The sequence below is a fragment of the Brachionichthys hirsutus genome, chromosome 9, assembly GCF_040956055.1.
Source record: "Brachionichthys hirsutus isolate HB-005 chromosome 9, CSIRO-AGI_Bhir_v1, whole genome shotgun sequence".
Classification (NCBI taxonomy): Eukaryota; Metazoa; Chordata; class Actinopteri; order Lophiiformes; family Brachionichthyidae; genus Brachionichthys; species Brachionichthys hirsutus.
The window spans coordinates 6,065,951-6,090,973 of NC_090905.1; the positions used below are offsets into that span (position 1 = coordinate 6,065,951).

The 25,023-nt window shown below is 42.2% G+C and overlaps 1 protein-coding gene across 1 annotated transcript; it reads right to left on the reverse strand.

Moving 5' to 3' along the window:
• Nucleotides 1-1,764: 1,764 nt before the first annotated feature.
• On the reverse strand, nt 1,765-23,662 carry fgf22 (fibroblast growth factor 22). Its single transcript, XM_068743493.1, has 3 exons — nt 23,290-23,662; nt 2,701-2,804; nt 1,765-1,959 (listed from the first exon to the last, which is right to left on the reverse strand). The coding sequence occupies exons 1-3, from the start codon at nt 23,660-23,662 to the stop codon at nt 1,765-1,767; spliced, it is 672 nt and encodes a 223-aa protein (XP_068599594.1).
• Between the last annotated feature and the right edge of the window lie 1,361 nt (nt 23,663-25,023).

Below are 25,023 nucleotides of genomic sequence, written 5' to 3' on the forward strand. Positions count from 1 at the left end.
CTCCACATCAACGCCTCTCCTGCTGGGAGTTTTGTCATGATTATGATGAGGAGGGGGATCGAGTCAGTGAGCACTAATGGAGATGTTAACACTTAACACTCAGTGACACGCACAACGCGAGGTTAAAATTCTGTTTTTATGCACAATGTTTTTTTATTTTTTTCATTTTTTACCATGCGTCATTCCAGGAATGTGCCACGATGTGTGATTTTCCAACATTTTTATTGAGGTTTCCCAAATTCAGCATGGACCAAGGCACTTGATTTTGCTTTGACAAAATGAAACTAAAGACAGTTTGCTCTGAGACTTTGACCTTACATGCAGACTCCTATTACAGGCCTGTAGATAAAAGCTCTTTATGACGTGTGGATCACAAATGTACCAGTGTCCAGAAGTAATATGATACTAACTTAGCTGAATAAGGACTTGGATACGATTACCTTTTCCCCCTTACGTTTTAAAGAGTATGACTACAATCCAACACAAAAAGTCAACAATAATAATAATGAACACCCATTTCAAACAGTTAAAGAGTACAATATGCTTTGAATATATTAAATGTTCTATTAGCAACAGCTTTGAGAAAATGTTAGCGAGACTTGACAGAGAGGCAGTATGTAATTAACTACATAAACTACTGTGTATAATGTATGAAGTTTCTGCTAGTGACATCTGCTGTAATGCAACACAGAAAACACATTACCATTTCTCAGTGGAACCAAGGATGATTGACTAGCTGACACGGATTTATAATCTATTAGATTAGGTCATGTCGGAATATCCAGCATATGATCCCAGTAGTTATATTGGTCTACTTAAAAGCAGGGCAGTATATTTATCAATGTGTTTGAGTCAGTACAGATTTTCGGATGCACAGTTCGGTTGCATTGGTGTCAGTATATCACACACAACAGTGAACATTTTACATTTTTAGCAGAGTCCTTCCTATCCAGCATTTTATAAATACTAAAGCCAACAAGCCCAATGTTCCAGGTTTTGCATTAGTTATTTGGATTTGTTATGTTGCATTCCATTGCCGCTTAAATTATATTAAGCCCCTGTTACTTTATGTTCACTTTGTGGTGGCAAAATATGTTTCATATTTTAATATTATTATCTAGCCTGAAAGTACTCGAATTAAGACAAATACATGTATTTGTCACATTTTCCACTTTGCAGGCAAAATGCTCGCTCTGGTTATAGTTGAATGAAATGCCGTTTTATGTTAAAACATACATTGGCATATTAGACTTACACTTTATTCTGCATTAAGTGGAACCTCAGTGTGCTCAATGGTGACTATAGTCCTGATTGTTCTTCCAAATAATTCCACTTGTACTTTATTACAGATTAGATAAATATATTTTTGCTGTACCAGGTGCTTCTGATCTGATTTACCTGAGCATCTAAAATAGACAAAAAAGCAAAACAATGACCGTATTTAGTTTTTTCCAAGCCTTTCTGTCCCTTTTTGATTCCCGTCAGTCCAACATCGCTTCCCATGACGTTCAGACTCACACAGATGCCTGATGACGGAATAATCCTACTACATTATTGAGCATCATTAGATTGAGAATTGAGACAATAACTTAAAAGTACTTATTACACTAACTCTACAAATGTTACAAACTTCAACAAATGTACATTTATATGACAGCAGGATGGAATAATAAAAATAAAGATCGCCGTCACGGCTAGACAAACACTAGTGTGAGGGGGGCAGGTGAGCCAGCAGGGTGCTGGTCAGAGTTCGGATTTGGGCAGCTAGGACGGAAGCATGGGCAGGAAGTGAGTAGACGGGTGCCTCCGTCGGGCCTTGTGACCTCGCCGTGGCTTCCCCCGGCCGTTCAGGGAAACAAACATCTGCCTGCCGCCGTGCTTCCAGCGGAGGGAGGAGTAAGTGTTGTAGCCATTTTCTTCAATGCGCTCCTTGAACTTGCAGCTGGGGTTGTATTTCACCTGTGACCAGAAGAAGACAGAGACGTTAGGGAGGGAAGTCGGAAAGTCTTGAAAGATATTGTAGTGACAAAAGATTCCGTGGCATTCCCTTTTCCTGATTGTTATCACGCTGCTGTGATGAGGCCATGTCTGTGATCAGGATAGTCTGAGCCTGCCATGATTCACCTGCCATTTTGTTATTACGAGATGCTTCAGATTGGGAAAGTCTCAGGGCCTTCAGGTTTGTCATGTTTACTCTTGAAGGCACTGCTGCTGAATCGTGTCTCTGATTTCTCTATTTCCAAGATGCAAATGCATGAGCCAGACAGGTCTGATGTGTGGTTGACCTAACAAGGGGGGGGGGGGGGGGGGGGATTACTTATGAGTACTTCCTGTGTGAAACGACATATGAAGATGGTATGCAGAGAGTTTTAGCAGATCCCAGCTGGCTCTTTGTCATTGCTGGATGGTTTCTGTCCCCCCCCCCCCCCCCCTGCTATCTATTTTGACAGTGGAACAAGCCAAGTCAAGCTGCAGGTATCAACAACTACGGCCCAGGTGTGCAGCCATGATTGATTGTATAACTTTGACCTTTTTTGGACTTTTCCAGCAGAAGATTCCAGCGCTTTACCTTCACTTCAACAGAATCAAACATGTTTGGATTGGCACCCATCTGAGACCGAATACCCTCACCACCCTCCTCCCCCTGAATGCCCTCCCATCTTGACCTCCAAGAACAATGTTTCCAGGTTGTATACGCACCGATCCAAAGAGCGTGCCTTTCTTGGACATAGCTAAGTACAGCCCGGTGCTGACAGATTTGATGGCAACAACTCCCACACTGACGGATCGGATTTCCATCAGGCCTGGAAAATAAAGGGGGGGGACAAAAGTCTGGGTTAGAACCATCTAGCTTTGGGAGTTTCCCATCAAAAGCCGCTCTATCATTAGCGATTAGGATACCAGACAGTCATGTTCTCTGGGGAGAGAGAAAAAGAGCCAAGCAAGCACACACACACACACACACACACACACACACACAATGAGACATTAGACCATATTCTGAACACATCAAATTAGAACACACAAACACAATGTCCGATCCTAGACGAAACGGCCCTGACTGTAGAAGTGACACTCCATCCTGATGATCAGATGGACTGTGTGTTTACTGCTGGGCATAAAACCTGTGTCTTCAGCCCACTTAAGCCACCTCTCCACCTCACTTCACCCCTTGACAAAGTTGGCAAGCCTGTGCTAATTGTTTCCCCTGGGCAATGGTTGCAAACAGATCCCATGTGGCTCACCCTTGATCTGGCTTTTGTCTGCAGACAATGATAAAGGCACCCACCAATTGTAATGGCTGCCACAGTGAAATGTTTTGGAGATGAGCTGAGGGATTACCACAGGGTGCTGAATAGCAGCTAATTGCTGGAGATGCAGTTCTTTTTTGGGTGACTTATGTCCCTCTTCCACCTTCAAAGGGACCTTGATGTGGTTTGTTATCTGATCAAGACAGAAAACAAAACTTCTTTTTTTACACCTGAACATCTCTACTCTGTGAGAGGAAGACATTATATGTTGTTGTTCAAAGGCACAGCTGGATATTAGTGTAAAAAGGTTGTTGACTGTGGGAAAATGTTGTAATCATAACATCAGATCATGGTGCTGAAGGTCAGGGTGACCCAAAGCTGGGAGGAAATGAAGTACAGTATTCATAAAATCGCAGTTGGCCTCAGGCTATCCAACTGACAAGCCTCCGGCTGCTTCAGCACAACAGCAAGTCTTGTGCCTGAATAGTCTCACTAATTAAACAATAGTGGAAGGAAAAAAAAACATTCATTATTTTTGCAAATCCAGAATAACACTTGAATGATTTGAATATTATTATAGGAATTTTTTATTAAATAATGATTTACATTTTGTTTTAAGTCTGATATTAAAGGATATATTCAAAGTTTGCCTTATACACAAGCAAGTCCTCTAAATTAAATGTTAAAATATGTCATAAAATATCTCCTCTAGAGCACATTGGAGCATTCTCTAGTCTGGCAAATCTGATTAATCAGATATATAGAAAAATAAATCTGTTCATCAGTTAGGTTTAGGGAAAGGTCCCACACAAGTACTTTACAAATCCTGGGTGGGTTCTAATTGAAACTATCATAATCGTTGTAGAAGGATGGTGTCTAAAAAGCAGCTATTATTAGTTAGCAGATAGTGAGTTTGAGTAAAGGAGGAAATCAATAATTACAGTAACCAATAACAGATTTAGTGTACAAATGACATGTTTAAAATACTGTTCCACCCTTTAGTATCGAAATGCACATATTCAACAGCATGATCGCCTATATAAAATTAAAAATTAATATAAAAAATGTCTGAACTCCTCCGCACAGGACAGCCGCTAATATAATAACGCGCCCTCTGAAAACACACATCTGCTGCCCCCATCTTTCTCAACAGGCAACTGTCTTGAACTTTTTTTTTTTCCCAACATCACCAGTCGTGCTTACCAAGTGAGATCATCTACTTTAGGAATGGACACAAAGAAGTACAAAGAGTAAAAAAAGGAAGAAACACAAGCCGAGGAAGGTAAACAAATACAAACTCCTGTTGAGAGTCTTTCTTCTCTGACAGAGACATGTAAATGAAACTCTCCGCTCTCCACAGCTGCAGGGAAGGATGCTTCAGTCGGGCCCGTCCAGGTATCAGCCCAGCTGCACCCCTATCATTCTTGCATTGCCTCTGATCCTCTGAGGAAACATTAACACTGTGATGGCAGCCCCCCCTTTTTACAAGCTGTGTTTCCAAACACAGTGTACGATGGTGGCACCTGGAGCGTGCGAGGGACTCGTAAGCAATTAGCTGAGGCCCGGCTGGTGATTCGAGCACTGCAAGTATTTATGGGGGATTAGTCCAGGCCAATGAAAACCGCTGGTGCCTGAAAGTGGTGCCAGCAGTAACAGGCATTATTTGCTGGTTTGAGTTCCAAGCACAGTAGGTGTGTTGGAAGGATGCTTGTCACATCTGAGATACTGCACCACATCAGACGTGAGCTGTAAAAACACCCCTGGAACCTTTGTAGTGTGACCAATAAAGTGGACTGTCAGTGTCAAATATTTATGTAATTGATGGTACCTGTACAAAAACAACACAGAATTTATGATTTCATTAATTTTCCTCAATTTCACTATCAGTGAATGTTCCAACTCCTGACTAAAGACTTTTAAAAGACAGCGAACGATACATGCTGTGAATATTCCTTATCTGATTTACTTGTTCTTATTAAATCAGCACTACTTTGTTTGATAGGATTCAAGTCTGCCCTTGGAGGCCTGTAGGCAAACGATCCCGTGGGCAAAGACTCTGAGGAACAAGCTGCGAGCTAGCTTCTGTCTCTTAGACTTAGATGATGAACATGTCATGTGGGCTAACATTGTTCATTTGCACATGCTGCACACATTTTTATGAAGCAAACATTGTTGACAATAATTTGACTCGTGCAATTCATTCAAAATATTTTGACATAAAAACTATGCATCTACTAATCAATATATGCAGCTATAGGTCTTTAGTTCAGCTTACATTTCGTCTCCCTCCACAAATGTAATCTTATTCAGACATACTGGTGCAGTCATCAGCAGGTATAACATCTGAGGACATGACACGGGGATTGCACATTGTCCTGCAGGGTCAGTCGGGCTTTGGATGTTTGACCACACATTTATAAACACTAGTTAGATCCATTTAACGCAGAGAAGCCCCTTTGAAAAATCACTCCATTGTGTTCAAAGCCTCGGAAATAGCAGCAAGGTATTTCAACCACTTACAGGGATTGTCTCACTGCTGAAATCCAAAGATCTTAATTACTGGAATAATGCAGCCTGTTTATACTGTCCAGTGATTTCAATAATGACAGTTCTGGAAGATTCTGAAAAATACAATTGTGTCACAGCTGGATAATTACAATTTTCTGCTCCCTGCAATCATACTTAAATCTAAGTTGAACAAATCCAATGCAAGGTGCAAATATAATGTATTTAAAGATGGCAGGAATGTTTAGTTTTTAAGAATACAATTACTCAAGGGTGATAGCTGAAAATATTTAGAGAAAATGAAAGCATACTGGTGATTTTTTTGTATCAAAGGATTTGATTAGCATCACAATTATAAGACGTGAGAAACAATGGCGCCAAATGAGCTATTTGTTCGCTTTGGAACTTGAAGGTCACTCCTGCTCCATGTTCTGCTGAGCAAGTATCAACTGATCAACTATTGAGCCAATGAAAAGGGTACTTTTGGCTTCCCACTTGCAATTGGCAAGATCTCTTAACCTTTGACATGTTTTGGCTGAGACTGTCAATAAGCTCAAGCTGCCATTACAAGCAAATCCTGCACTATACATGTCTAGTCAACTGTGTATTTGCCATTTATTTCTCCTCTATGGGATTTTTAAAAGCATAGAAAAAGTCTTTTGCCCAGTCTTTTTTTTTTTTTACTCTTTCTTTTCTTTCTATCCCCCATTTTTGGACGTTAGCCCATCGTCAGATCATTCAAGCCTTTTCTGACTTTGAAAAAAAAAGGGGCAGAAAGGAAAGAGAGCGAAACTCTCACGGGGTTCCCTTTTGTCAGACTCATGGTATGGGGGGTGGAGGAGGGACCGGGTACAGGGTGAAGGTGCTGGTTATAAGATTGGGGGTTTTGGTGGCGGGGGCAGGCGCTTCCACTGGCAGCTGCCCTCCCCTCACCCCAATAACTCTTTGTTACTCACCTGAGAGGTGAAGAGCTAGAGAAGATCTTATTAATGACCAATCATTTTGAATGGGGCTCTGGCAAAATGGTTCTTTTCAGCACAAATTTAAAGCAGAAAAGCAAAAGACTGAGCAAAGGGAGAGTGGGTCAAAGAGATTTCCCTACTCCGTTCCTTCCATCTTCTTTTTGTCCCTTTCCCCAGGTCTTTAATATCTTGTGTTGCCCCCTTGAGCAGCCCTCCATGGCTCAGTGCTCGACCAGAGCAAAGCCTGGGAATCTTGGTATTCCCGCTGTGCTCCTGCCCTTGATTGACATACCTTTTCAATTATTTCACAGTTTGCTTGCTTTTTAAACGACGAGGGCCCTGTTGGTTTTTTTCCCTTCTGCCATTCTTTTCAAAATACAAGCTTTTCATGTTGGGTCTGGGCTGCCGGGCCTAATGGCTGTGACCAGCACCTTTGATCTGCTGTGACCCCCTTGGAGGGTCTGGTACTGGGCGAAGCAGCCGTCTGTGTGCATCAGCACAGACAAAGGCTGCATCACTCACTATTGCTTTAAACACCTTGAACAATTACCATGAGAACAGAGACTCTGGTGGAGGCCATCACAGGTGGTGCGATACGGAAGTCAGACATTAACCCTTGAATGTACACAAAATAACAATCAATTGTTTCTAGAGATTCATCAATCCAACTTTCTATCCTTATTAAACTTGCTCAATTACACATGAAGATGTGTAGCGCTGCACAGATATGTTTAATGCAACTCTTGATGGACACAGCTTAGAAAACCTTCAGGTGTAAAAATAAATAAATAAAGACAGCTAACCCCCTTCATGGAATTAGCAGCACTGTATGCAGCAATTTCAACTTTCTTAAATGCAAAATTTACTAATATTCCAGTGAACACAGGGCTTGGCCAGCGATAGGGCAGAGTCAACGGTTCTCTTGGAATGCACAGATACAAACCCAGTTCAATGAGTTTATCTTTTCCAGCCCTCGCTCCATAATAAAATCATTATTTTACTGTGTGGGTGTTTCTTCACGGTAAGAGGGCTCTTTATTCACTGTCCCCACAACTCTCTGTGAGTACAGCTAAACATAATACCATGACTGCATTAACATTGGCGTGATGGCGTTGAGACAACAATGACAAGCAAAGTAAACAGAGATTATGGTAACAGTGGGCTGCAACATGAAAGACCACATATCAGGAGTGGAGCAAACCAGTACCTTGAGTTTTTGTATGTGATTTTTCTAAATATGCTACCATTTAAACCACATTTGTACAATTTAAGTGCATGCAAAAAATCTGTCTTTGAGCCAGTTCTATCTGCTGCCAAAGAAACACAAACACTGTCTGCACATTGCCCTTTCATTTAATATTCCATGAAGCTACAGTATAACATTGATTTGGGTCAGAGGTCATTTTTTATGTCCTAACAGCACAATATTGATCCACAAAAAAATTTGATCACGGGCTTTGCCGTGTGATAACTGAAAAATCAAGGCCAAGTAGTGCGTCAGTGCACTGAGAGGATGACCAATGTTCTACCTCCACTGTCACATGACTTTTTTGATAGATACTTCAAACTGAGTCGAATTTGATGAAATGTCAAAATACTATTCAAAAATGGCAGAGCAGTGTCATGTCGAGAAGCTCATAAATTATAGAGTACTATGTGACTAGTAAGAGTGGCCAGCACGTGACTGAGTATTCCCTCCAGTAAAGTAAAGTATACTGATTGTCTTATAAACCTGAATAAAAAAGAATTGTTGACTTAAAAAAAGACAAGTTTATGACATATTTTCCCATTCTTCCACAGTTGCATCATGCCATTCTCGCTCCTACACCTGTATGGCCTAGCAGTATGCACACAGGTGCAGCAGCTGCATGTCTTCTCCTTGAGCCTGCACACAGCAACCAGCATTTGACAAGTACTTGCGCTGGGTCTTTGCCAACATAATGTCAGCGCAGCAGACTGCTCCAACTCGGTGGTCAGCTGCCTACTTTTTAAGCATACTTGTATTTCAAAACATCAACAGCGTTGTGGAACAGATGTTTTTGGTGCACTGCAACCCGATGGACTGGACCAGGAACCAATGTAAACTCAGCCGGTGGCTTGGCTTCACATCAATGCAACACATCACAGCAAAATGTTGCTAAACCCACATAACACATTTCTACACCAAAGAACACCAATCAACACTGCAGAGCACACTGCTTCACAAGTTCCTTTGGCCACATCCATGTGGGTTATGTCACAGCACAAATTCAAAATCTGCCTTTAAAAGTCAAAGTACTTACTGCGACATAGCTGTTTGGTTTATTACAATGATTTCTTTTTGTCCTATGTGACATTATAAATTAGTTCTCCATTGTACTTTTATATCACATAACAAATCACAATACCTATAGAACTAGTATTGCAGTTCTAGCCTATTAAATATTTTTGTTGCTGTACCATCATTTTAACACAACCAAATATAGAAGCTGGAATAATTATGATCTCGTCTTTTTTTTTTTATGTCAAGCTTAGCAATTAAATTGCTATTATAGCTATGAAAACTAGTTCAGTTTTTGAAAAAAAAGAGCTCTCATTTCATTGATGTGAATGGGAAACTGTTTTATCATCTTCAAAGCTTTACTCCTATAAAGGATGATCATATTTATATTGGTTAACTTAAAATTGGGGTTTTCTCATGATTTGCCTCTCATTAAAAGTAGGTAGGTAGGTAATCGATTTATTTGATCAGGCTCAAAATATAAATGATAGAGAATAGAGAAACCAGTTCTGGACAGGAATAGAACGTTTATTCTGAAAGCACCTTCCCATTATATAAACTGACATTCTCTTCTTCCCCTTCTGTTTTTCTGTATCTTACCTCTCCTCTGTTCTACCTTATTGGTCTCCCTTTCTCTCCTTTCCTGTCATTGTCCACCCTCCTCTTATTCCTTTCACTGACTTGTCTGCACCGTGTCCCTGGAAATCTAGCTCACCCATGTAGAACTGGAATAATTTATTCATCCAATATCTATATGGGGCGGCAGTAACTCAGTCTACAGGTGCTATTGACATGACATTTTCACCAGATGTCAGTAACAGCCCATGCAAACCTTACATTCAAAGAAATCTAACCTTAGATGTCCATAAATTCAGTTATGGACAATAAAATGAAATGACACAGGGAAAAATGTATTCAACAGATGAAGAAATTGAGGTGCAAAAATGCATGAATGGCAAAGACACCATCTGAAATCTATTAGTAATTAGAAAGCAATCCTGCCCCTTGTCAGTGTAAATTAATATCAGCTGGTTCAGTTCCAAATGACGGCCTATAAAAAGGTGTCTCACTGCCAATGTGTCATGCAAGAAACGTCTCATGTTTGATAGATGCAAAGAGCGCGCTCAAGAATTTTGCAACCTTATTGTTGCAAAACAAACTGATGCCATAGGTTACAGAATGATTTATCAGTTTTTGAATGTTCCAGTGAGCACTGAAGGTTCCATAAGCCAAAAGTGAAAAGAAATTATTTCATCATCAACGCGCCACTTACCAGGTGCTCCTTGCAAGATTTCTAACAGATGAGTTAATAGAAATATCAGAAGAGTTGTCCAAGTGCTGAGGACCACTTGTGGAGACCTGGAATTAGCTCGTACAACTGTTTCAAATAAACAAGTAATGCACTCAATAGCCAAAGTATGCACGCTCACCACGCAAGACTCCATTGCTGAAGAACAAACTTGTCAAAGGTCCTTTAAATTTTGATGCACAACATTTAGACAAGCCTGTGAAATACTGTGAGAATATAGACTGGTCAGATGAGACCAACACTGAACTCTGTGGATGCGATAATACGCACCATGTTTGAAGGTTAAATAGCACCACCAAAACACCACTATATACTGTGTATATATAGCATTAAATATATATATAATGCTATGAAAGGCTGAGACTCATGTAACTGCATGTTGTGTTTTTTTGTGTATATGTCAGATATTTGTTCTCAGATTTACAAATGAAAAAGATGAAACATGAGGCGACACATTCAAGCCAGCAGTACAACTAACGCGTTCCTGAGTTCATATTCTGTTCCTGAAATGAAATCCGACTTCCTTACTCCGGGAGTTAAGAATTCTTCAAACAAAAATTACAAGTTGCATAACATGAGAGAAAAGGGAAATAAGGCACAGGAGTGTGTTTGCAAACCTTTCTTTTTTCTTTTTTTACACTCTTGATTTTTCACAGATGTAAACATGCTGTCACTATCTTAATCCTTCTGTACACATTGTGTGTATGTTTGATGTCTCTTAAGTATGACTGTGTGCAACGTCCCTGATGATTTGAGGAAGTCGGATGGGGCAAGACTCCTCTCTCTGTGTGTGTGTGTGTGTTTCTGCAATACATTCCCTTGCATGTGGGCCACCCTATCGGGGGGGGGGGGGGGGGGGGAAGACAACCTAACTGCAATGAATAAAAAAGACAGGAAGAAAGGAGAGAAAGGACCATCAGAGGGCTATTCTACCCTGCTCACATATCACTTGCTGTTCCCACATTCCAAGTAAATCTCTGGAGGGATGAGAGTAAAAGATGAGACCGATATGATGATTTTATTTGTTGTCCTTCTATTCCCAGTCTGTGGGCTGCATCTGACTGCTACTAATATCGCTGTGACCCTCAGACACACATGAGAACATCTCATAAAATACACCTTCATTTTTAATGGGCACCTACAAGCGCTTTCACAGGATCTGTGCCATTATTTTGTCTCCGTTATAACACCTGATAGCGCAGTGTATGGTGCATCCCATCCATCGCCGTGGCCGCCTCATCACATTCACTTCCCAAGTCACAAGTACAGTATCTTTAGCCATTTCTTTTATAGCTCTACAGAATCAGAGCATGCCTGTCTATTTTACTAGTGTTATGAAATGTTAATGATGAAGAACTATCATAAGGGCATTAATTACTACTCGAATTATACATAATAAATAGAAATAACAAGAAACATTTGGGAACAATTTGAAGGGCACTCTCCAAGTTAACAGGCCGGTTTTACGCTGGCTCCCCCTGCCAGACTAAATCACAAAGGGAGGTGTAAACCAGAGATAATCTTCTTCTCTACCAGCACAGGCTCAACGTTTTTTTGAGCCTGTGAACAAGTTGCATGGTGGTGATCTGCTGAAAGCTGACTCCTGCGCCTCCTCGGCCCCAGCCCTGACCGCAAGGGGTGACATTCTCTCACATGCAATCTAGAGGCTGGTTCTCTTTCAGGACTCGCACTCGGCCCTTTTACCCCCACCCTTTCATACGATGCTTCTGGGAGAAGTACTCCAGGGATTAGCTCAACCAGGTCTTTCAAAGGCCATTAGAGCAAATTACAGGTATCCTGTTACCATTGCGCTGGGACAGGCCAGGTGAGGGGCGCAGAGGCCAGCCGGGAGAGCAGGGGTCAGCCTGGGACAAAAAGACGAGGCCACCATGGGCCCCACTCTTTCGGAGTGTCTTCCTGGCTCCACAAACGGGTAGGCCTGCATCTATGAATGGCTCACTTGATGGGACCTAATAGACATTGTCTCACCACCGTAACTTTAGCCTTTTTTTCTTGGCACCCTCCCTCCCAACCCCACCCAGCCCCACGATTCATTTGCCCCAACCTGGCTTTCTTGTTTTTCGATTGATGTGGCATTACTTGACCGACGTAAATGATCACATTACACAACTATAAAACATTAGATTTTAATAGAATAAAGCAGTGGGCTGTCTCTTATCAATCAACATTTGGAGAACATGATGCTGCAAAACACTTATTCCTCACTACACCATCAGTGTATGACCTGCAAAAAACCCTGCCTTGGGCCAAAGATTTAATTTGAATTACGCTAACTATTTCTACTTACCTAAAGTTTTATTTTAATTACAACCACGCAGCCATTAATGTGTTTTCTGTCAATGTATCGGTATGCCGCAGGCATCATTCGATTGATGCTGTCGATAACGTGGTGGAGATGGCTACAGGGATTTCCGCATCCTGCTATTTTCTGTAGAATACAAACACACTCACCCACACATGCATGCCTTGCCATGTACACTCACACTCATGCACACACTCATGCCTCACCCAGTCCCAACTGGAGTTGCGGAAGTGTTTCATTAGCCAATTACCGCTGCTAGATAAAGCCAGCGTTCCCACAGTCCACAAGGCAGGGGGTCAAATGTGACCAATTACCCTCCATCCCCTCACAGGACAGATTAGTCTGCCTGATTTATCCCCAGACAGATTGGCCCAATACTCCAGAATCTCCATGCACATCTGGATTTGTGCATGCCAGTCTGTGGAACGGCAGTTGTGTTGGAACAATCTCACTGCTTATAAGGGATACCCATGCGTGCTGAATATTAGTTCAAAGAATGGAGTGTTATAAAAAAAAGTCAACAAAGCTACATTGTTTTCTCCAGTTTTGCAGATCAAAGATTGTGGTAGTCGAGGTTTTTTCTTTTTACACATGCGCACACACACGCGCTCACACACACTCCCCATCAAACTGTGATTCGTGTACTAGCATGTCCTGTCAGCATGCGTTCCATAGTAGTTATACCACAGCACATCTAACTTCCTCTGGCATGCTAAACTGGGATTTGTTTGCAATGGAAAATCAATCAGATGGGCAGGGATCTCCAGGATGCCAAATCAAAGAAAGGAAACCCCTCTGCTGATCAAACCCAAAATTTACAAGCCAGCCAGAAAAGGTAACACAAGAGGACAACCTGAGGAAATTGGTCAGTGGTGGGATGGAGGGCTGGTGTTATGAGGCTCAGGGATAGCAGAGGTGAAAAGGTTAATGAGGCCCACGGCATGCTCCTCTGAACCTGTGTGGTAGTGAGGGGCCACAGTCATACCAACCAGGAGGCCTTTTCTTTAATCAAGGAAGGTAGATTGCTTCCAAATCATGCATCACATCTATAACAAGCGAACAGGAGCCTATCAAAGGCTTCACAGATAGCTACAAACAGATCGGCCTGCCGAGAGCTTCGTGACTTACGACTTCTGCTGTTTCCTGCCCTTTTGTACCGGGGGGCAGGGTGGCTGTGATGGCGGGATCCACATTAGGCTGAGGTCATTCCCCTGTGCCACTAAATTGCTGTAAGATTGCATGTGTGCATCTGTGGCTGGTTTGTGTCTGTCCATCCTGAGTGGAAACTCAAGCATGAGAAATGCGTTGCTTACTATTTCCTACCTTCATGTTCCCTGGACCCTTGGTGCCAAACTCTACACAGATCCAATCACATACATGATTCACTTGCATTGTGGGAAATGTAGGATCAACTGTTTTCAGAGCTTGACTGAAATCTGGAATTTTGAACACGCTTTAATCGCTGTCTCCTCTGAGACTACCGAATGTAAACTTCATATAAATAAATGCAGTACAACTTCCAATCGCACATGCTGCACACTGAAAATCCAGTTGCATTCTGAAAACACACCAAAGACAGAGTTAGTTTGGAGAACGCTGTCAACTATACAGGGAGTATGTGGATGTGTGGCTCAGGTGTGCAGCGGTTCCAGTGAATGAGCAACCAGACACAGAATATTCTCTCTGGCCGGAGCCTGCCCCATATTTACATTATTAAAATGAGACGGGCATGCATGGAGGTGACAGAAGGCACACGAGTGAAATCAGGATCCTGTCTGAGCTGTCACTTGCTCCACTGGCCATAGGTCCCTGACCCCAATTCTATCCACTGCAGGGGAGGACAAGGGGAAAAGGACACAGTGGGTGAGATAGATGGTCATATGGTGAGCGGGCGGAGACAGATAGAAGAAAAAGAAATGAGAGAATGAGAGTGATGGATATGCTTACATAAATATATATGCTGAATAAGAAGAAAAAGGGTACAGATAAAATGAGAGGCAGAAGTTAGTTGAGACGCAGCAGGAAACACTATATGCTCCTGTGCAAAGAAATGAGGCAAATAAAATTCATCATATGAGACAGGTTCTTCCTGTCTGAAAGCCTTTATTGTGAGCTGTAGTAACACTGTACCATTCGCCTCTGACGGCTTCCCCATTTGGTCAATACCCCAAATTTTCTCCAAAACATTGCCGACAGAGAATGGTGTTTGCGTTGCCATGTGGTGCATTATCTTGTCTTTTGTGTTCACAACACAATTTAACCAGTCCCGGCGTAAGCAACCCATTTTGTGTTGTCCTTTGCATCTTTCATCACAACAGCTTGTTAACTCCAGATTCTGAAAGCAACCTCAGGTAGACTTTTTCAGATCCGAAAGGCGTTTCATCACTCCAGAGAGATTTTGACCTTAAAAGGTTGTCCAACATTGTTTGTGTTGTTGTTCTTGCCAGTGTATTAGGTATTGTGTTGGGCTGGGAATTGAATAGCCATGCAAGAGGTGGGTCTATGTTGATGTTTTAAGGTGAGTTACAGTTTGCATAGCACATTTGAACTTCTCAAAGGATTACACTCTGGAGTCTGGAAGATTTCCTTTTTGGGTCCCTAGAACATTGTTGTCTTGTCAGCAAATGAATCATAATTTCATGGTAGATCCATTGTCATGTAAACGGACCCCAAGTCAGCGGTTTGGTTAATGAATTCATTTAAATCCTGCACACAGAGACATTAATGGTATTGTTATATTGACGCATGCATATGAAAGATTTTAAATCAGAATGATTTGGATTAGCTTTGATTTTATCACACACATTGCTTTTTTTCAACAACACAAAGAGTAACTGCACACAGTATAATAAACGGAGGCTACGTCATTTATTAAATTTTTAGTGAATAACGACAACATTTTCTGCATGAATCATTAAAAAATAGACCGTGCCGTCCTACAACCATATCGCTGCAATGTTTTGTGCCACCCTCTGTGTTTTAATGAGGAGCATGGCCTTCCAGACAGGGAAAACACCCATGTGCACACACACACTCGCACATGTCTGTGCGCGTGCAAGCACACACATGCATACGTTCCAATTGAGAACAAGGTAAGGTCTGGTTCATATTAGCCATTGAGAAAAGGAAACGCACATCTTTTTCAGTTTAGGGTCCACTTTATGCTCCCACAATGGCACGAGTATAAACACAGGCACATGCATTATAAATGTACACACCATTCAAAGGGTCCTGACACGATACTAACATCCTGCTTGTGTTCATTTAGAGATACAAAGCAGGATCGAGTGGATGTGTGTAATGAAGTTCAGAAAAGACGCTGCATGGTCTCACCCTGTTGGTATGCACAGACGTGCACTCTCACTGTTTTTAGCCTTCCACATTTGCATTAATTATCCAACTTTCAGGAAATGCATTTGCACCCTAGTTATTCAGTCCAGACAGGGATATGTCTGCCTCAGACTTCAAATCATTAGCAAAATCTTTCTATTTTTTTCCCCCAAAACCTGGGCATCTACATCAAAGGCAATGAACGGTGTTTTTGTTTTCGTATTTAAAATGTGAGATTGGTATATTTTGTTCCCGTTCAGCTCTTGATCCACATGGTCTCCATTTCCTTATTGTGATCAGTGTAACAGAATGTACCCGGTGTATATCCAAATATTCTTTCTCTATGGAGTGCATGCTGGTCTCACTCTAAAGACATAAATTATGTGTGATGATGATGATGATAACAGAATAACAATGAATCATATCCATGCTCTCATACTATCGGGTGGCTCTCAGCTGAGCTAACAGCATGAATATATTAATGGCAGCAGTGTTTTGTCAGTTCATTGGTTAGTTCCTGTTTCGATTGTGGTGAAAAGTTTTTCATGCGCTTTATTCTGAAATTCTGCACAGTTAGTTAATTCCTGTTAAATGTTTAATCTGGTCTCATCTGTAGCTGAACGTTTTCATTTATTCTGTGTCATAGCTCAATACTAAACCATTTAGCATGAAAGTTGGGCAGAGACCACAGTTCCACAAAGGAGAAGCGTGCATGGAAGTGGCTTTAAAAAGATTTGACTCACTCAGAAATGCACGCTATAGTGCATGCATGAAAAGAAACATTGGATCATCAAAGGCTTTCTTTTGTGCAGCACACTATCAGCCGCAAGGCAAAGTTAATGATTGTAAAAAATGTAGTTTCCAGATTTGATTCTCAATGCGATGAAGCACTGTATCCCCACAGAAGTGTCATGATGAATCAGTTTTCCAGTAAATTCCACGTGGCCATGATGAGCGGTAATCTAGATTTTTATGACTTAATTGCTTGACATTAAGTCAATATTTAGCCACACAGATTGATGGCTGTTGCTTGAATGTACAAGCTGTTTGTGGCAAAGGGAGAGAAATTGTTTAAGGTCTATACTAACATCCAGAGTTGTGTTGTCTCTGGGTAAGGAGCCCCAGACTTACCTGGGTGTTACCTATGAGAAATGCAGAGGTGCTTTATTTTACTGCCTCCTTTATGATCTGGGACAAATCAGTCAGGGAGGGCAACAAGTGCATTACATTGCTGTCATTACTTCCTGGTTTGACTCTTTGTGATTTTAGGTTAAATTCAAATACCTTTACACTTCTGTAACATTATCCATTCAGCCATAGGTGTATTTAGGGATGCCAAGTTGTGTCATTTCCCCCCTCTACAACAGAGGTTCTCTTTCAGCCTCTTTATTCCTGGGCCAGTGGTTAAACTCCTTCCAAGACACGATCTGGCTCAGTTTGAGCAATCTTGGTCTACCTAAGGGTGAGGCAAGCCTGGTCTCCCCTGACTCAATATGTGGTGTATATGTGTAAGGTCCAAGATTTAAGTGACAGCGGCTCCTTAGCAAGAATTTACTAAGGTGAATGATTTCAAACGTGGTGCTGCGTGAGAACACCAGCCAGCCGATTGTGCCAATCTGATCTAATGAATACTCAATTTACACATTTCCAAAAGAGGACGCCATAATTACAACTGTGCTAATGTGTTTGTATTTCCGTGCTATTGTGATTGTAGATTGTAGCTCACTGTAATGATACAAAAAACACTTACATCATTGAGGAAATGCATTTTAGATAGAGGTTTTTATATGGTCCATCTTTTTTAATATTCTATTAGCAAAATTCAGTTTCAGATTTTCACACTATTCTTTTAGATATTAAGAAATCGATGCACTGGCCCTTGTAGGCCGTCGTATTCTTCTTATAAGACGCTTAATAGAACGATGGTATAAACACGTTTCATGAAACCTTTTAATATCTGGCTCCATACAGAGTTGTGGGACACTGACGGATTTGGAAGCTGGAGCCAAAGTCAGGCTGCATAAACCTGCTGATGAACCGAGCAAATCACAAAGAGGATCCTCAGCCAGATAGCTAAAGGTTGTTAGCTACTAATTGCTACATTTCTGGAGCCCATTCATGATATCAAACCCCAATGGCAGAAACCAGGGATGCTCGATTAATTAGGGTGACACTGACACTCCTCTCCTGCAATGTTCTCGGGACAAGAGTGTGTGTGTGCCCATGTGTGTTTGAGAGAAAGCTTTAATACACATTTGTATGTGTTAATGATGTTTTATTTAACTTTCAGTCCCTTCACACACATGTCAAAGTGTGGATTTTCATGTCTCCCACAGACTTGGGCCATGTGCTGTCTTTAATGAAGGGGGGGGGACGGAGGATAAATATGTGATTCGTGGGATTCTTGTTGGCATTCAAAATGTCCACGAAACCCTCCTCTGTTGAGACGACCCAGAGGAAACCTTACATAATGCCTAATGAGCAATGGGAAACACTCCAGCAAAGCTCTAGCCTTTAATTTCCACCTCAATACTGAACAGAGCACACCCCTGCCGTTCTGCGAACCTCATTAACATGACTAGTCTCCCGAATTAAAACACCAAAGCACTTCCGTAGGCCAGGTGCTTCCTTCTTTACTCCCTCCAGCCCTCTTGCTGTTGATCCAGTTTTGCACGACACCATCTGGGCTCCACCAGAATTAAAAGGTGAGTCATGCTGAGGATAGAGGATAGCCAAGAGCGAATAGACTGTTTTGAGCCTTTTTAAATGGCGGACGCTTTGGCTGGTGAGCGCCATTGTCTGTAAATTGCAATATCAAATCAAAATCAAATCAGAATACAATGACAATAAATAAAGACGTTTGAATTGTAACTACAGTGCCCCAAAACATTTCTGGCCCAATTCAAGCACATTCCATTTCACATATTTGATGTTGCTGTGATATTCTACTAAACTCTGAGGGCACTTGTTGGCGATCTGTCTGAGGCTTCGGTGATTGTAATGATTGTCTGTGAAAATAAATCGCCCTAAAATTCAACTACAAATATATTAGCCATTTGATTTAAACACTTTTATTTGTCTAGGATAGTTGCACTGTTTATCATATAGGCAAAGTTTTTTTGAAGTGTATTTATCTACATGACATATTTGCTGATTCTTCATTGATGGACTTAAGGGCTTGATTAAAACCTTGTGAGTTGAGTTGTGTATAAATCTACTGTCTTTATTTGCGTGTTCTTTGTTGCTGAACATTTTTGTAAAAGAAAATCTTCACTAACAATGACAGTAACGTTCCTGGTTGCCAATCGGTGAGCTGGAACATCCTGTGTAAAGCAATATAAGGTTGCACCAGTCAGCTGATAATTTCCAGTAGGTTCATAAGCAGGCCCTTTCACAATGCCAGAGAATATGTCTGCTCAAGGTGAGACTGGCCTTCATTTTTTCCTCCTCACCATTCTGTATAAACACAATGAATTTGACAAGTTCTGGAACTGAACTCATCCAATATTGCAAGAGTGGTCCCTCAAGCTTCCGACTCTGACGCTCCACTCTGCTCCAACATGCTTGCTTACAAATGAGCACACAGCTAACTTGGAAAGACATTACTGTGGCCACCTCCAGAGTTTTATTTATTTGTTTTTTTGTGTGCTTTTTTTGTGCTTTTTAGGTACTGTAACTGTAAAAGACAGTCTGGAGCATCATTTCTGGAGGTTCCTATCTACAGCATCAGAATCAGAATATAAGGCTGGCCAGGCTGCTGCATTTGATGTGGTGAAATAGATAATGTGATTAAAGCTCACTTTCATCTCCATCATCTTCATTTGAATGCTGTTGTGCTGTTGGTAATATTTCCATCACTGCTGTTTAACTATAGTCAAAGCTCACAGGTGAATTTCGTCATCTGTCTGCTCACTCGTCCTGTCTTTTCCGATTTTAAAATTTGAGTCAGATTCTCTTTGGTGAGTGACAGTTTCCCCTGCCTCAAACAAGTTTGAATAAATTCCACACCATACTTCAATGGGGTGGAAGACTTTCTTCCCCTGAGCCCCAGCCAAGTCAAATACATTCAGGAACCAGGAACAGTCTCACGACATACAGCAAGATGTACACCAAGGGAAAACCCAACACGCCCTGGCTGTAAAGGTAACACGGCTGCTCTGGCTGCAGCGACTTCTGCGATTCAAGCGGTGTTGTGACGTGACCTTATTTTCAAGAGCGAATGGGTTGTCACTACCTGGAGACTATACAAATGTCTGATGCCTTCAAGTACACACACCCAAATTTAAATTCAGTGTGGTTTGCCAAAAGAAATAATACGAAATTGTGAACAAAACGTAAAGATGACAGGAAACAGAAAATAGTTTTTTAATTAAAAGGTCAAATTTCCATCAGCCTAAATATATTGATTGAATCTGACTACATAGACCGAGTGTTTTCTTTCTTTCTTCTTCAATATTCCATAATACACCACGCTTTGCGATTTGCTGTTGCGATTGATCATGAAACGGTTGCTGGGCGTGCCCGCACAGCTGTCTAATTAGCAGGCAGTGACCGATGACCCGGGACAGGATATGATGTGTACCTGCCTCCGGAGCTTTCGTAAACATTTGGGTGTGTTTTTTCCCCTCCATCTTTCACTGCGTTGCCATAGGTCAAAAGAAAAACATTTTTGAAAAAACCTTCCACTTCTGTGCCTCAACATGCTGCTCTTCAATTTCCTGCAGCTATTTCGGCAAGTTATATTTAGAGCGTTCGTTTATCGGGTTATGTCTATATTTAGAGAGTGGGGTTTGATAAGCTGAGCCTTTTATTGCATTGATTTCTATCTCTCTGGTTTTATTAACAAATGTAGTAGAGGTCCTATGTCTGCTTACAACTTACTGAAATCTGTTGTCAAATTTCCGGGACGGACACCTGAAACTGAAGTGTTTCTGTGTGTTGGATTGTATTTTTGTATATATTTCTGCATTGCATTGTGTGTGCTCAAGAAAAGACATTCTTCTGTGAACACTGGGGCTGCAACTGATACACACAGGCTGCCCTGAGTGTCATGCCCTGTTGCTGATCACTCAAAGTTCATTTAATCTCTTATCAGTCTGTTAATAAAATCTGGTATGGTATTCTAATGACTTCCGTATACTAGCTTTACATGCAAGGCTGAGCTGAAATACTCAGCAGGTAAAAGGAAAAAAAGAAATTGCAATGTCTCCCTTCAACCTTTTCCAACTTGCTCTTCTTCTCAATCTTACATGCTAAGTCTTTTCCCTGTCTTGCCTCTTCCTTCGGCTGTTCAATGCCCCTGCTTCACTGAGATTGATACAATATTTTCCAGCCTTAATTAGCAGGGAGTCTGTCGACTAATTCCAACTGTTTTTGCACCTGAGAGGGAGTTGGGTCTGGAAAAATTGAGTGGAGGCGTATGTGAGGCCCTGGGCCTGGGTGTAACAGGCAGAGCTGTCGGAGCAATGTTGCTGTGTCGACAAGAGTGTAAGGGCAAAACAGGGGACAGAGGAGGGGTCGGCCAGACTGCTGGGCAGGATTTGTAAAGGCGGCATAGGCACAGGATAACCCTGAGCTCAGACGGTGGAACGGGGGGAGAGCTATACAAGTGATGTAAGCCAAAACAGCACTTTGTCTCAAACATTGTGTGTATCTGTGTGGGTTGTCCTGAGCATATATGCATAATTAAACTTTTTTATTTTCAGGTGAAATTGAATGAAAATCTTAAAAGCAAATGTATTTTTACTGCGAGAAGCTGTCATTATCAACTTCCATCTTGCTCCGCCACTGCTCTGGTCCACAGAATGGCCATTGGATGAGGAGCAAGATCTTGTGTAGGCGCAATTAATTATTTTTCTTTTTTTTGGCACTAACAGCAGCTTCACAGAAAAACAAAGGGAGACCTGAACATGGATTTTAAGCAAATCTGATGTGTTGTGAGCCACAATCACAGACTGACCTCAAGGTCTACATGACCACTGGTTTGGTGCTTTGCTCGGCTCATGGTGCAGGCACACACCCTCACTCCGTGTGAGCAGAGAAGGAATCGTTCTTTCCACCAAAGAAAATGAGAGGATGATGGCTGAAGTGTATGAGGGAATTAATTTTAAAGGGACTCATAGGGCCAGATACATTAATGACACAACTATGGCAGGAAAAAGCTTGATTTTTGAAAACTCTCATCTCTTGCCAGTTCTGTATTACAACCATTCTTCCAGAATAAATGCTAGAGCTTGGGAGTCATATTTTATTATAGTAACTGACATATGCTAACACTAATTTGAGGAAATAAATTAAAATTTAATAATTCAGCTCACCTAAATATCAACCAGGCTCTGCCAGGTGACACATCTTGACAAGTTAACAATAGCCACCAGTCTGCAGCTTGGAGTTTATTGAAACAGTGACAACAAAATATTAGCTGGAAACTGCAGCTGCTCATGCACCCAGTAGTAGTATGGAAAAACTGTGACTCACTCACTTGTGTAAAAAGGCATTAACAACCAAAAACATAAATATACTGTCAAAGGCATACACGTCTCTAAGGGCTATCCAGTCGGTCAGGCAGCCTGTGACTAATGGAGAAAGAGGTCATATCATGACCAAGGTCTGCTCATTTGACCTGGTCAGGCATGTGAAAGACGCTCGTTGTTTGATTCGCTGAAACGACGTGGCTGCTCCTATAAAAAAAAAAAACTAATCTCAGGTCTCCCCGAGCAACACATGATCTACAGGCGACAGACTTTACCAAACGGTTACCTATTTCAATCAATCAGAAGGTGCATGTAATGTAGTTAAATTAAAGAATGCCCAAAGCCTTGACTTTAAATTGAAACTTTCTCACAGAACTCACTGAAACTACAGCCTGCAGTTATGACACAAGACTAGTCACACTGTGAGAAATACAGCTGAATCGGTATTTGCATTTGTCGAGGGACTGTGTTTCCATGTACACCTGCTGCTTAGAATGATCCACTCTCATCACAGCTTTGACAAGTTAATCCCCAACGAAGCTTCTTTTCCCAAGCTCAGTTAGCAAAAGCCAACTGATGCTCAATGTCTCTCTTCAGGTCGGCTCTCTCGTGCCGGCTGTCCCGTGAGGAGCATAAATCCACACTAGGGTATTCCCTTCTTACATAGCAACGCCTCTACCAAGCTCAAAACACAACACAAATAGCTCAGCAGTGATATAATCACAGGGTATTCCTGTGAACGGCTGTAAAGGTAAAGAGATACGAAAGTCCAGTCATAAAAGCAATAAAATGTGAGAACATCATAGGGCATCCTGACGACTTTTAGTCATTTGACACGCACAACTTAGAAGCATTACTGCTGTACCAGCTACTTACTGTCTGCGTAGTTTTTCCGCCGAGTGCCGTCCACCTTGCCTGTTCTGTCAATGCAGAGGAAGAATTTATTGGCGGAGTAAAGTCGCCGTAGTCGGACGTCGCCTTCTAGGTGGTTATAACTGCGTGTGTGTCTTTCCAACGTCCACGAACAGTTGATGCCACTCGCCAACACTTGGAGGGGTTCATGCCCTATCCCAGGAGGACAGGCCCCAGCGGCAGTGCCAACGGTGACCAGGAGCAGGCTGAAGCATGCCAGGCAAAGGGAGGCTGCACTGGGCAGTGGGCGAGGTCGCCCAGTGGAGGCTGCAGTATTGGAGGTGCCAAGAGCAGGTTCAGATAAGAAGTGAGCTACGGACGGCGTCCATCTGCACATGGTGGGTCAGACTCCCAAGGTGCACCTTGTGCAAGTTGTAGACATGCTGATGACCGGGAGATGTCCCAGTGGAGGGATGACAAGAGGGTGGGAGTCCTGAAGAAGGTAGGGAAATGGCACACACAGCCGATCCTCTGGATGTGTGACAGATGACTCCTGGCTGATGTCAGGCCCTCCTACAGCAACCAGTTTCTCAAAGTTCCTTATCTTGTCATCTTCGGTCTTGTTTGCCTGATCCTTTCATGGCCTGTCGCACTTTTAAGAATCCAACTGTAAATGTTCCTCTTCGGTGTTGCTCCTTGTTTCTTGTCCTCCTTGGACTGAGTTCTTCTTTCCCAATCCACAGACGAAGTCCTGGATTATGAGGATGTGTGTGTATGACTGTGTAGTTGTCCGTGATTGTATTGCTGTGTGAGCGTGTGTGTGTGTGTGTGTGTGTGTGTGCACCTTGCGATGCTCTACTCTTTCCAGCTGAATAGGAACAAGGTGCCTGTCTGAGCTGCTGACCCGTGGCTGAGAGGGAGTTGAATGAGGGTTGGTGACTGACTCTGTGTGTATGTGTGTTTGCGCATCTGTGTGTGTGCGTGTGTGCGCGCACGTGTGTGTGTGAGATACTGAGAGAGGAGGGAGAGAGAAAAAGAGAGGGAGTGAGCATGTGAGTGAGTATGGGAGGGAGCGAGGCGGTGTGTGTTTGCGACAGAGAGAGTGTGTCTGTCTGTGTCGGCGTGTTCGGCAGCCAGTGTGGGGCAGTGGAGCAGCAAGTGAACGGCTGTGTGCAGTCAGTCCGTCAGTCCTCGCTGCTGTGGAGGCACCGGCTGACTTGTATCCTGGGCAGGGCCAGCATCTAGGGGGTTTACAGGACAGGGATATATGGGTGTGGCCACCACTCTCATTCATAACCATTTGAAACGGACGAGAAAAGCTCTGGCTGCTTTCTACTCTCCCTCAGAAACGTTTATGACGTGCGAAACAAGTCATATGCGTTTCACCTACAAAGTTTATTATGCCATTTTCTTTTTGTCATAGGAGCCTTACTTCCCCTTCCTATCCCATGACCTCTGATATCTCACCTTGATGTGAATGGTGAAGCATTTTGTATCATGGCCAAAGCAGCTCCATTACCATCTAGTGAAGCAGAAAGGGCCTTTTTTTTTACACCTTTGCTTTCTTTTCTTCTCCCTGGCCACATGGGGTAAATTAACAGAGCCTTGGCTTTTTTCTTTTTTTTTTTCCAGCCGCGGCTTTGAATCATCAAGCAGTCGCAAACACAGAGCAGGTTGCAGGAGTGTCGGAAGAGTTAGTCCAGATGAAGTCAGAGAGACTTTCCAATCGCCTGTGTTAATATTTCAATGAAACACCCT

Excerpts from the sequence above, each read along its gene's own strand:
- fgf22 (XM_068743493.1), bottom strand. The coding sequence starts at position 23,662 with ATGTGCAGATGGACGCCGTCCGTAGCTCACTTCTTATCTGAACCTGCT. Across the intron at positions 2,805-23,289 it reads GCGGAAAAACTACGCAGACA|GCCTGATGGAAATCCGATCC; the intron begins GTAAGTAGCTGG and ends TTTATTTTCCAG. Across the intron at positions 1,960-2,700 it reads AAGGCACGCTCTTTGGATCG|GTGAAATACAACCCCAGCTG; the intron begins GTGCGTATACAA and ends TTCTGGTCACAG.